The sequence below is a fragment of the Oratosquilla oratoria genome, chromosome 18 (genome assembly GCF_046742065.1).
Source record: "Oratosquilla oratoria isolate Oo_2021 chromosome 18, ASM4674206v1, whole genome shotgun sequence".
Classification (NCBI taxonomy): domain Eukaryota; kingdom Metazoa; phylum Arthropoda; class Malacostraca; order Stomatopoda; family Squillidae; genus Oratosquilla; species Oratosquilla oratoria.
The window spans coordinates 42,363,729-42,376,228 of NC_134794.1; the positions used below are offsets into that span (position 1 = coordinate 42,363,729).

The 12,500-nt window shown below is 53.9% G+C and overlaps 1 protein-coding gene across 4 annotated transcripts in view; it reads right to left on the bottom strand.

Moving 5' to 3' along the window:
* LOC143035174 (uncharacterized) overlaps nucleotides 1-12,500 on the bottom strand; it is a 219,751-nt gene that overhangs the window by 146,057 nt on the left and 61,194 nt on the right. For all 4 annotated transcript variants that reach the window (XM_076201838.1, XM_076201837.1, XM_076201840.1 and 1 more), the window contains exon 2: nucleotides 6,495-7,187. In XM_076201838.1, the coding sequence (XP_076057953.1) occupies nucleotides 6,495-7,187 (693 nt within the window). The remainder of the gene's footprint in view (nucleotides 1-6,494; nucleotides 7,188-12,500) is intronic.

Genomic DNA, 12,500 nt, shown 5'->3' on the forward strand with positions numbered 1-12,500 from the left:
GGGGAGGGGGAGGGGGAGGGGGGGAAGGGAGTGAGGGAGGAAAGGGAGTGAGGGAGGGAAGGGAGGAGGGGGAAAGGGGGAGAGACGGAGGGAAGGGAGTGAGGGAGGGGAGTTGGGAGAAAGGGGAGAGACGGAGGGGAGAGGGGGACAAGGGGGGAGAGAGGGAGAAAGGGGGAAAGAGGGAGGCGGAGAGAGGGGGATGGAGATAAAGGAAGAATGATAGGGGGACAGGAAGAGAGGAGGAAGTGAGGGAGGAAGCTAGCAAGGGAGGATGAGAGCGAAGGAAGGAAGAGAGCGAGGGAGAAAGAGAGCGAGGGAGAAAGAGAGCAAGGGAGAAAGAGCGAGAGAGAAAGGGAGCGAGGGAGAAAGGGAACGAGGGAGAGAAAGAGAGCGAGGGAGAAAGAGAGCGAGGGAGAAAGAGAGCGAGGGAGAAAGAGAGCGAGGGAGAAAGAGAGCAAGGGAGAAAGAGCGAGAGAGAAAGGGAGCGAGGGAGAAAGGGAACGAGGGAGAAAGGGAACGAGGGAGAAAGGGAGCGAGGGAGAAAGGGAGAGAGGGAGAAAGGGAGCGAGGGAGAAAGGGAGCGAGGGAGAAAGGGAGCGAGAGAGGAAGGGAGCGAGAGAGGAAGGGAGCGAGAGAGGAAGGGAGCGAGAGAGGAAGGGAGCGAGGGAGGAAGAGAGCGAGGGAGGAAGAGAGCGAGGGAGGAAGAGAGCGAGGGAGGAAGAGAGGGAAAGAGACGGGAGGAAGGAAGGAGGGAGGAAGGAGGGAGGAAGGAAGGAGGGAGGAAGGAGGGAGGAGGAAGGAGGGAGGAGGAAGGAGGAAGAAGGGAGGAGGAAGAAGGAAGGAGGAAGAAGGGAGGAGGAAGAAGGGAGGAGGAAGGAGGGAGGAGGAAGGAGGGAGGGAGGAGGAAGGGAGGAGGAAGGGAGGGAGGAGGAAGGGAGGGAGGAGGAAGGGAGGGAGGAGGAAGGGAGGGAGGAGGAAGGGAGGGAGGGAGGGAGGGAGGGAGGGAGAGACGAGGGAGGGAGGGAGGGAGGGAGAGATGAGGAAGGGAGGGAGAGAGGGAAGGAGTGAAAGAGTGAGGGAAGAGGAAGGAGGGAAAGCCGAAAGGAGTGAGTGAGGGAAGTAATGAGGAAAGGAGTGAGGGAGTGAAGGAGGGAGGAAGATGAATGACCAAAGAAACAAACGACAAATTTGTAAAAAAAAAAAAAAAAAATGGAGGGAGAGGGAGAGGCGTAGCGGGAGAAGGTCTGGTCTTGGTATGTTCTCGCAAGTCAAACTCCTTGAATATTCAGCTAATTGGAGAGATCATTTGCTATTCTGCACAGGTTAGTATCACCACCAAATCTGCAGACAGTAGATTGCAATCCAGCCCATGGCACTGATGTATATCATGAACAAAAGTGAGCCTAGAACTGAACCCTGATGAACTCCACTAGAAACATCTTTCCAGAACAAGTCGCGGTTCACAATTGTCCACCCAGTTTCTAATCCAGCTCAATAATCTATTTACTATTCCATGCGAAGCGAGTAGAGTCCAGATAAAATAATGTAGGTGGGGAGAACGAAAACTAAAATACGACCCTCTGGCTCCAGCCCAGCCCAGACACTTCAGAGCGACCAGCCTCTTCCATCTCGAGTGACGCGGGAGGTGCCGCTGTGATGATGCAATTATAACACACCTCCCCCCGCCCCAACCCAACCCCATGTCTTGACTCGCACGAGCATAAAGTTGCCTCACCCACCTCCCCCCCCCCTGGTGCCAACGTCTGATGCCCGTGTGAATTATGAAGGTCCACTTCCCACACATCAAGAAAGATCTCGTGAATATTTAAGAACTGGATCAATGACCCTCCCCTCCCCTCCCTTCCACTCCCCTCCCCTCCCTTCCACTCCCCTCCACTACCTCCAGTCCTTCGCTCGCTGGCTGGAAGGCTGCAAACCAAAGTTTCTGCGTGGGAGGAAGGAAGGAAGGATAGCTAGAGAAGAGGGGGATAGGTGATAGAGAGGAAGTGAATGAGAGACGGAAGAAGAGAGGAGGAAGAAAGTATGGGAGGGAAGGAAAAAGATAGGGTGGGAAGGAAGACGGTAAGGGAGGAAGAAGGGAGAGAGGGAGGAAGAAGGGAGAGGCGGAGGAAGGAAAGGACGGGAGGAAAGGAAGGAAGGAGGAATGGTGGGAGGAAATGAGGGAGGAAATGGGGAAATGAGGGAGGAAAGGAGGAAATGAGGGAGGAAAGGAGGGAGCAAAGGAGGAAATGAGGGAGGAAAGGGAGGAAAGGAGGAAGGGAGGAAAGGAGGAAGAGGAAAGGAGGAAGGGAGGAAAGGAGGAAGGGAGGAAAGGAGGAAGAGAGGAAAGGAGGAAAGGAGGAAGAGAGGAAAGGAGGGAGGGAGGAAAGGAGGGAGGGAGGAAAGGAGGGATGGGGAAAGGAGGGATGGGGAAAGGAGGGATGGGGAAAGGAGGGATGGGGAAAGGAGGGATGGGGAAAGGAGGGATGGGGAAAGGAGGGATGGGGAAAGGAGGGATGGGGAAAGGAGGGAGGGGGAAAGGAGGGATGGGGAAAGGAGGGATGGGGAAAGGAGGGATGGGGAAAGGAGGGATGGGGAAAGGAGGGATGGGGAAAGGAGCGAGGACAGGAGGGAGGGAGGGAGCGTGGAAAGGAGGGAGGAAAGGAGAGTAGATCGTAAAAAACAAATGAATGGAGGAAGGGAGGGAGAGAAGAAGATTGGTAAGAGAATACAACGTAAGAAAAAACTCAAGGAGGGAGGAGGGGATGGAAGGAGGAAGTGAGGAGGGAGGAAGGAAGAGATGGAGGGAGGAGGGAGGAAGGAAGAGATGGAGGGAGAAGGGAGGAAGGGAGAAGGGAGGAAGGGAGAAGGGAGGAAGGGAGAGATGGAGGGAGGAAGGGAGTGAAGGAGGAAAGGTGGGAGGGATTAGACCTGCTGGGAAGTAGTCAAATGAAGGAGGGTGTGGAAACAAGGGGAGGGTGGGTAGACAGCTGATACAAGTCGTCATTAAGGCGTGAACGGAGAGTGGCGCAGGTGGGTCTAGGCTGGTGGTTTTGATCGACAGATTAAATGTTTTTGAGGCCGCGATGCCGTGGTCATAAGGCGCAGACAAAACTTCGATGGCTGCGAAGAATGTAGGCAGAAACATTTGCATTACAAATTGAACCTCGGTTTAGTATAAAATTTATCCAAAGCGTTCTCCGCCAGCTCGTTCAAAGGAGGCACTACAACCTCCATTGACAGAACCTTGTCTGTCAGCCCCTCCTCCTCCTCCTCCTCGTAAGGAAGCGAACCGGGAGAGGGGGGAAGGGGTGCGAGTCAAGAGATGCCGCCCCCCTCCCCCTCGACGACCCCCTCCCCCCCGGGGGAGCGACTGTTGCGTAACTCTTGCTCACTAGTACCGTCCTCCGACAGCGACTGTTGCGGCTGCAGGGTCCATCGTCTCCCTCCCTCCCTCCTTCCTTCCTTCCATCCATCGTGGGGAGTTGTGGGATAAAACACACATGAAAGAGGATTGTGGAGAAAGAAAGTACAAAGTAGATGTACGAATGGAATTGGGAAAGAAGAATGGAGAGGGAGAATGAAACCGAGACGCAAGAGAAGTGTGGAGGAAAGGGCAGGGGGAGGAAACCGATATAGTATGAAGCATTATGATGATGATTGTGACTGTTATGATGATGAAGATGCCATTAATCACTCAAGATAATGGTCCTGGTGGTGGTTGTGGTGAACTACGACGACGACCCCCCCCCGGCCCCCACTATTGGGGTATCGACCGCTCAACTTTTATGCATCCAGTATTTTTAGGGGGATGTCGTGTCACCTCCTACGGACCCGTGTCACGCAGCATTATTACTATTGGAAACTAGCCTCCACTCCAACCACATCTACTGGCCCTCCTTTCTGGTACAATTTTTAAATAATCTTCACCACGTGTATGGCCACGCCTCTTTGGCGCGACATTGTCTCTAAGACCAGAAGACCCGGTTATTGACAAATAACGAACAGGGAAGGGAGCAATAGGAGGAGGAGGAGGAGGAGGAGGAGGAGGAGGAGGAGGGCTAGGAAGAAAAGATGGAGCAGGGCAAAGGTGAGGACAAGATGTAGAAGGGCGAGGGGGAAGAAAAGGAGAGAGACGAGGGAAAGGTGGGAGAAGGGGGAAAGGTGGGAGAAGGGGGAAAGGTGGGAGAAGGGGGAAAGGTGGGAAAAGGGGGAAAGGTGGGAAAAGGGGGAAAGGTGGGAAAAGGGGGAAAGGTGGGAGAAGGGGGAAAGGTGGGAAAAGGGGGAAAGGTGGGAAAAGGGGGAAAGGTGGGAAAAGGGGGAAAGATGGGAGAAGGGGGAAAGATGGGAGAAGGGGGAAAGATGGGAGAAGGGGGAAAGGTGGGAGATGGGGGAAAGGTGGGAGATGGGGGAAAGGTGGGAGATGGGGGAAAGGTGGGAGATGGGGGAAAGGTGGGAGACGGGGGAAAGGTGGGAGATGGGGGAAAGGTGGGAGATGGGGGAAAGGTGGGAGATGGGGGAAAGGTGGGAGATGGGGGAAAGGTGGGAGATGGGGGAAAGGTGGGAGATGGGGGAAAGGTGGGAGATGGGGGAAAGGTGGGAGAAGATGGAAAGGTGGGAGAGGAGGGAAAGGTGGGGGAGGAGGGAAAGGTGGGGAGGAGGGAAAGAAGGCGGAGGGAAAGGAGGGAAAAGAGGAGGGTAATGGAGGAAGAGGAGGGAGGAGGAGGAAGAGGAAGAGTGTGGAGATGGGAAATCTCATGTTTGCTCCCAAGAGAGCAGAGGAAAGAAGTGGCGACAGACAGGCCGACTACAGCGAAAAAGAAGAGAAAGAGAGAGAGAAACCTAACCTCTCTTTGTCCCATTCCCGACTCGCTTAGTCTGCTCCTCTCCTCCCCCCACCCCACCCCGTGTTCGTCCGCCGGAGAGCGCGGGAGCCGCTCCACCCTACCCCCCCCCCTCACCACCACCGCTAATGGTCTCCTCCATGCTCCGAGAGGCTCCTCGTTCAATTAACCTTCTCTTAAGGCGCCCATCGCCAGCACCGGAAGTGAATCCTCCTCCTCCTCCTCCTCCTACCTCTCTCCTCGCAACCAACTTGCTTCTCGTACCTCTCGCTCTTCACCACCTTGTACTCCTTCAGGTATGACCTTGTCCTTTACCACCACCACCACCACCACCACTACTACGACGATCACTACTACTATTACTACCACTACTACAACTACTTTGCCCTTTAAGTACGTATTCCTTTCGTTATCCGACAACTCTCATGGTCAAGACTTGAGTCGTGGTTTTCTGCTCCACAATATCGACGACGACGACGGCCGCCATCTCCTTCGCAGTTTCTACGGCCTGATCATCGTCTCGTTCGCCCGTCCGTTCGCGGTAACCACGATAACCAACCCGCCGTTGGAACCGCAGCAACCCGCCGCGCACCAGCAGAGGCGGCGGCGGCGGCGGCACTCGCCTCGGTCACAAAGCTTGCGCCAAGTCTAGCGAACACACTACTGGTACTGCCCTCCAGCAGCACTCAACCAAGAAGGACTCTTCCCAAAAGGAAAAGCCCGTCATGCTTCAGGTCCAAGTCCTGTGCCCGGCCTTACAAACCCAATCAGTTCGTGACCTCTAGAGATTTTATTCTGGCTAACGCTAGGCGATTTCATTCGACTTCAGGTAATACTTCCGGGGTGTTCACAGGTTGAAGACAAGTCTCCAGTTCACCTGTCCACGGCGACAGCCCTTTAGGGCGGCGACAGCCCTTTAGGGCGACTACAGCAAGGCCATTCCATTCCTTCGGGGCAATCTCCCCACCACCTGGGTACTGTAGGCGTCCGGACCTCCCTTGCTTTAGGAGACGTCCTCCCCACCCTGCCCTCGTCTGGCTAAAATGGACCAACAAACCCCGGTGAGAGGCGTCACCCCAGCGCAGGGGTAGCAAACCAATAGAGATTTTTTCAGTCGCACATGAAAAAGATAAAGAGCAATAAACAAGGTGAAAGAAGAGAGCAAGGAAGCGAGAGAGAGAGAGAGAGAGAGAGAGAGAGAGAGAGAGAGATAGAGAGAGAGATAGAGAGAGAGATAGAGAGAGAGAGAGAGAGAGAGAGAGAGAGAGAGAGGGGGGGGGGGTTAGTGCAGACCGCACCCCCTGCGCCGGGGGACAACCGCGACACAGCACCGCCCGGGCTCCAATCAACTTAATGGTGACAATTCAAGAGCTGCCCTCCCTCCCCACCTCCTCCCCTTCCCCGTGCAGGATGAAAGGGTATGCAAGTGAGCTGCTTAATACCCCCCACCCCCCCTGCGCCCCACGGACCTCCCCGGGTAACCCACTACCCATCGACCCTCGGCGAAGACAAAGCCCCACCGACGACCCAAAGAGGAGAACCTTGGCCGGGACAAAGACCACAGCTGACGACGAAGACTTTGGTTCGAGAACATGATGAAGCTGGGGAACCAAGGAAGGCCTCGGCGCAGAAAAGACAAGGACGACTTACCTGTAAACCTGGCTAAGGTGGCGACTAGTAGCAGAACGGTGAGGGCGCGCGAGGAGGGCGAAGTGAGCCACCAGGACCAACACGAGGTCCGTCTGGGCCAAGTCTTACTGTTGCGCCGCCGCTGCCCTCCTGTCGCAGGACACGCCGAAGTGCCTTCCTCCTCCCCCTCTTTCGTGGTAGTGGTGGTGTTATTCCTCCTGCTGCCACAGGACCTACACGGCCAGCTGCAGCAGCAGCGGCAGCAGCAGCAGCAGCAACCGCCACAACTGGACGAGCAACAAGTGTGTGCCTTTGGTGAAGAATCTGCCGCGACGTGTCTCCTACAATGCTGATGTTCCAAAGTCGGACGACACGGGACCCCGGAGCTGCAGGAACAGGAACATTGGGAGCACGTAGCCGTTGTGCACGTGCCGTTTGGCAACAACTCCTCCTCGCCCCCCGGCAGGGGCCGTAGGGGCTCCAGGGCCCTCCGGCACGTGGGGCACCACCTTTGCGTCGTCGTCGTCGCCGTCGTCGTCGCCGTCGCCGCCGCTCGCTGGTTCTCGTGCTGGGGGCGTGAGTGAGGTGGGGAATGAGCCTCGTCAGCCCGCCTCCGTAACACGGAGGAGGAAGAAGCGGAGAACGACGAGGTGGACGTGGTTGAGGAGGTGGAGGTGGTGGAGGAGGCCGGACCTCGACATCGTGAGCTGCAACCTGCAACAGAAAACAAAATATTAAAGTACACTCCTGGGAAATCAACCTCCAGCACAACCCTACAGAGTCGGCACCGACTCGGAGAAACAAAAGGAAAGATACGGAAGAAAAAAAGTGTAGAGGATCATCTGTATGCATGAAGACTGCTACGCTCCTCCTGGAACAAAGGATTCTGTGCATGAGCTACGAGACGGGGGGATGGGGAGTGGGGCGACACCGTCGCTACGCTGCCGGCGGTGCTTCCGTCGCCGTCGCCGCAGCCAAGGTGCCACTATGCTGGCGACGTGGCTGCCCTTGGCACTGCAAGGCCAGCATGGCACGAGGCGCCAAAATAGAGGTGCCAAGCTCCGCAGACAGTGACGTCACACCCTCCACAAGTGGCATCCACCTCTGCGCAGAGGTGCCGAGGCCGACGTGGGCAAGTATGATGAAGTCTGGCACCTGCACAGGGGACCTCTCCTTCCGGTGATGATCGGGGGAGCTGCCACGCCATTCCATTCCCCGTTCCCGTTCCTCCTGAGGGGGTAATCTCCCTGCAGCGACCCTCGCCTCTCTCTCCAAAACGCGAGCCGAAACAGGTGACTGACAACAGTGCAGCAAACGCGACCACGGTATAGGGGCAATTGTTTAGCCAACTACATTCTGATCATCCTCATCAAGAATTAGCCTCCATCCCCCCTGCCCAATTCACTCCGGGTTCAAACTGTTAACAGTCCTTGCAATCCTAAAACAAGAACAAAGGCCAGCAGAAGAACAGGGGTAAACACAGATACACACCAAGAACAACCACCCAAGTATTGCCACGAACAGCACCACCACTATCCGGCACACAATCCACATTTAACAATAATATATATATATATATTACCAAAAAATAAGCTAAAATCTACTTCAACTGTCACCATAGTCACCTCCTCTATTCCAGCACATTCGACACCCACTTTGTTTACCACCATAATAACCAAATTTTATCGACAATTTCCCACCCGCTCCGCTCCGCTCTGCTCTTCAGGCGCTCCTATTCACACCGCGGACAATTGGAGCTCCGTGATCGGGGAGGTGGGTGGGGGGGAGGTACCCATTTCACACTGGTGTCGTGACAACGCAACAGCGCCACATAAAGGCGCATCCATTGTTTCCCCCAATCGTCGAACTGAAAGGCACGCGAGTGACCACGCGCCGACAAGCGCGAGCGAACACGCAAGAACAAAACAAATACAAAACACATTAGCATAGTTACCACGCAATGCATGTGCGCGCGCACACAGTCCAGTTCCTACTGATCCTCAAAGCGTACAACCATGCCACCCCGCATACGCACCCAGAAATACTACTTTGCCGTCAGACAAGCAAGCAAAATGCAAAGCACAGAACTCACCCCAAATGGGGAAAGTCGCTCGTGCCTTCGGCCCTTCGCATTCACCTCGAGGACACAAAAGGAGCAGCTAGTTTCACTCGCCCATACTCACCAAAATTCCCACTCGGCCGAAGTTTCACCAATAACCCGAAGCTGTTCAAGTCACGCCCCTCCCACCTCTTCCTCCTCCTCCTCCTTTCGCTCTCTTAGCCTTTCGATTCAAGTGCCCATTCCTCTTTCCAGATATTTTCGCGCATGCGCATTTCTTCAAGATGAACATGCCAGGGTGATGTACAGGTTGTTATCCCGTCTTCTTCGGTTTTTATTTCATTCCAAATCAATACACGCTTTATATTTTCCAAGTGCCTCTAACTATAGTTCACCCCGTTGCTATCGTTGACATCGTCATGGTTGTCATCATAGTTATTGTTGTCGTCATGGTCATTACCGTCATTGTCGTCGCCGTCACTGTCATCGTCATAGTTGCTGTCGCCGCCGTCGTCGTTGTTGTCGGCGTCGTCGTCGTTGTCGGCGTCGTTATCACCGTCGTCGTTGTCGTCACCGTCGTCATTATTATTGTCGAGAGCTTAGTTTCACGAACAGCTGATCTTAATTTCACTCCAAATCAGAATAGGTCATAGTATCACCATCACACCCAGACAGGACTACCATCTGCTACACCAGCTCGCCCGGCCGCCCGCCCGTTCAGTAGTAACAATTCAAAACCAACGAAGTGTTGCCACGACAATGACGAGAAGGGGAGTTGAGGTCAACCTCTCTCTCTCTCTCTCTCTCTCTCTCTCTCTCTCTCTCACACACACTCACACACACGCGCGCGCAGACACACACACACCAGTGATTAAAACTACCCCCAGAGAAATGAGGTTCTGCAGGCCAATGGTTGAAATATAACCAGTTCTCTTTCCTCAAAAAACAACAATTTCTCTAGCCCTCTCACCAACCCAACCCTAAACCTCGACCATTGTTGCTTCATCACTAAACCGATCAACCTAAGAGGGGGGAGGAGGGAGGGGTGGGGAGTGGGGTCGCTTAACTCACACGCTAAAAAAAAAAAAAAAAATCTGTAGGATCGGTCGACTTGCTCCCAACCATCTTCTATGGACGTCACTTTCGTCTCCTCTTGCAGAAACAATCCTGTATCTGGGATCAATATCATGGAAACGTGCCACACGCCCACACACCAGGTGTATGAACGTGTGTGTGTGTGTGTGTGTGTGTGTGTGTGTGTGTGTGTGTGTGTGTGTGTGTGTGTGTGTGTGTGTGTGCGCGCGCGCTCACCATGGTTTTTGATTACGTGTTGGACTCGTCATCGACAGCTATTTCCCTCCCAGAAGGGAGCTCAGGTTATATGACCGATCAAAGGATATGCTGTGACGTTACACGCACGCATGCACCCAACTCCCCGCCCACGAGAGCTGGAGTAACGATTCGCAGCGCAGCGATACTGAAATTATTTCAGACCTGGGCGGGATTCGAACTTGGACCGCCGTAGTGGCGACCACGATCGCTACCACTGCGACATCGAGTCGCGCGTGCGTGTGCGTGTGCGTGTGTGTGTGTGTGTGTAACGGGTGAGCGTTTGTCTCGCACACACGAGCAAAGCTTGTTAGGATGAGCTCGTTGAGTTTAGCTCTTCCATGTTGTGCGGATTCCCAACTTTTTTTTTCTGATAAAGTCAACTACTTTCCTTAGCAAAGCGAGGCATCTCTTGAAACTACAAACTCAAATTCCCTCAGAACTAAGCCTTAGGACTTCAAAACAAGGCCTAAGACCTTCTTTGGTCCTATTACAATTTATCGCTACGGTGGCTAGAAAGTCGTCGACCAATCCGTCAATCAGTCGGCCAGTCAGTCAGTCAGTCAGCCAACCACAGTCTCTCCTCCTCCTCCTCCTCCTCCTCCTCTTTTTACGTCACACTCTGCAGGCTTCCCTTCCACGCATGGTTCATCAGGAAGTGGTGCAAGATATATGAAGGCGAGAAAAGGGAGAAAAGGGAGAAAAGGGAGAAAAGGGAGAAAAGGAGAGAGAGAGAGAGAGAGAGAGAGAGAGAGAGAGAGAGAGAGAGAGAGAGAGAGAGAGAGAGAGAGAGAGAGAGAGAGAGAGAGAGAGAGAGAGAGAGAGAGAGAGAGAGAGAGAGAGAGAGAGAGAGAGAGAGAGAGGGGGGGGCATGGGCATTGTATAAATACATAGATGAAGGAGACAGGAGGGAGAACATATACGGAGGAGACACTAATGACAGAACCGAAGACACGCACACAGACAGAGTTGGGGTGAGGACGAATTGAGAGAAGGAAGACAACCAAGAGGCGTAACTGAGGAAAGAATGGAGAACATTAAATACAAGACGAGAAAAAAAAGGGGGGGGGGACTGTCAGGGATAAAAGTTTTATGAAGGAGTTACATGGAGTTGTATGAACAAACGAACAGCAACAGACCTATTGGTCCTTACATGCCTGGTCCGGTACTAAACCTATTTAGGAGAGAGGTGGGGGAGAGGGGGGTAGGGAAGAGAGAGGGGAGAGAGAAGGAAGAGAGGGAAGAGAGGGGAGAGAGGGGGGAGAGTGATGGGAGAGGGGGGAGAGTGATGGGAGAGGGAGAGGAGAGAGGGAGAAAGAGAGAGAAGAGAGAGGGAGAAAGAGAGAGAAGAGAGAAAGAGAAGAGAGAAAAAGAGAGGAGAGGGAGGGAGAGAGAGAGGAGAGGGAGAGAGAGAGAGGAGAGGGAGAGAGAGAGAGAGAGAGAGAGAGAGAGAGAGAGAGAGAGAAAGAGAGAGAGAGAGAGAGAGGGGGGAGAGAGAAAGAGGGAGAGGGAGGGAGAGAGAGAGAGAGAGGGGAGAGAGAGAGAGAGAGAGAGAGAGAGAGAGAGAGAGAGAGAGAGAGAGAGAGAGAGAGAGAGAGAGAGAGAGAGAGAGAGAGAGAGAGAGAGAGAGAGAGAGAGAGAGAGAAACGCGCCCCATCAGAAAAAGGGCATGACGAACAACAACCGTATCAAGATGCAAATCTCATTCTCCTACATTCACATCACGCCCGACTTCAGCTGGGACACCAACGTGGCGAAAATTTTTATTTTTATTATTATTATTATTATTATTATTATTATTATTATTAAGTGGGAGATGGGGTTGGGGGGGAGAGGGCCTACGATGACGCATTGTCATCCCTGGCGATCGGATGCAATGAGATGGAGAGTTGGGCTCCTCCTCCTCCTCCTCCTCCTCCTCGTCACGGGGCCCTCGCTTCAAAACTCGAGGATCTAAGCCATCGTATTTGTTGAACACGGGATTACCACCAACACAGAACCCCCCCCCCCGCGTCACACCGCCCCTGCATTCTCACACTTCGTACGCAAACACGACATGTCCCCCTCCCCCTTTCCCCGGCGCGGAAGAAAGTGGCACGGCGGGGGCAAAGTGGGAAAGGAAAGAAGGTAAACTGGGAGAGGAAAGATGGTGAGAGAGAGGCGAGCGAAGTGACGCGAATGGGGAACGGAGGCAAGGGGAGGAGGAGGAGGGGGACGGGTGCAGTCTAGGTAGTTTGGTAGGCAGGTAGGTAAGGAAAAGGTGGTGGTGGTGGTGGTGGTTTGGAAATATCAGAAGTACATCACCAACATGCCAGCACTCAAAGATCCAGACTCCACTTGCGTCAAAAGTGGACTGTTACTCGACCACAATCATTATCACCCAGACTCAATCCCATAAAAATACATAAAAAATAAAACTCGTGCACGAGAGCGACACAGAACGAAATAACCTAGATTTAAATTACAGGAACCCTCTCCCGGACTCGCCTGTGTAGAGACACGCCCCGCCCTCACCGCCTAAACTCTTGCCCTACCGCTCCCAACCCTCTGTTCCTGCGGTACATATCGGAGATATCCCCTTCTCGCCGGGGCCTTATCAGTGCTCAGCGTTAATAGCGATAGGCGTCCTTATCGCGAGG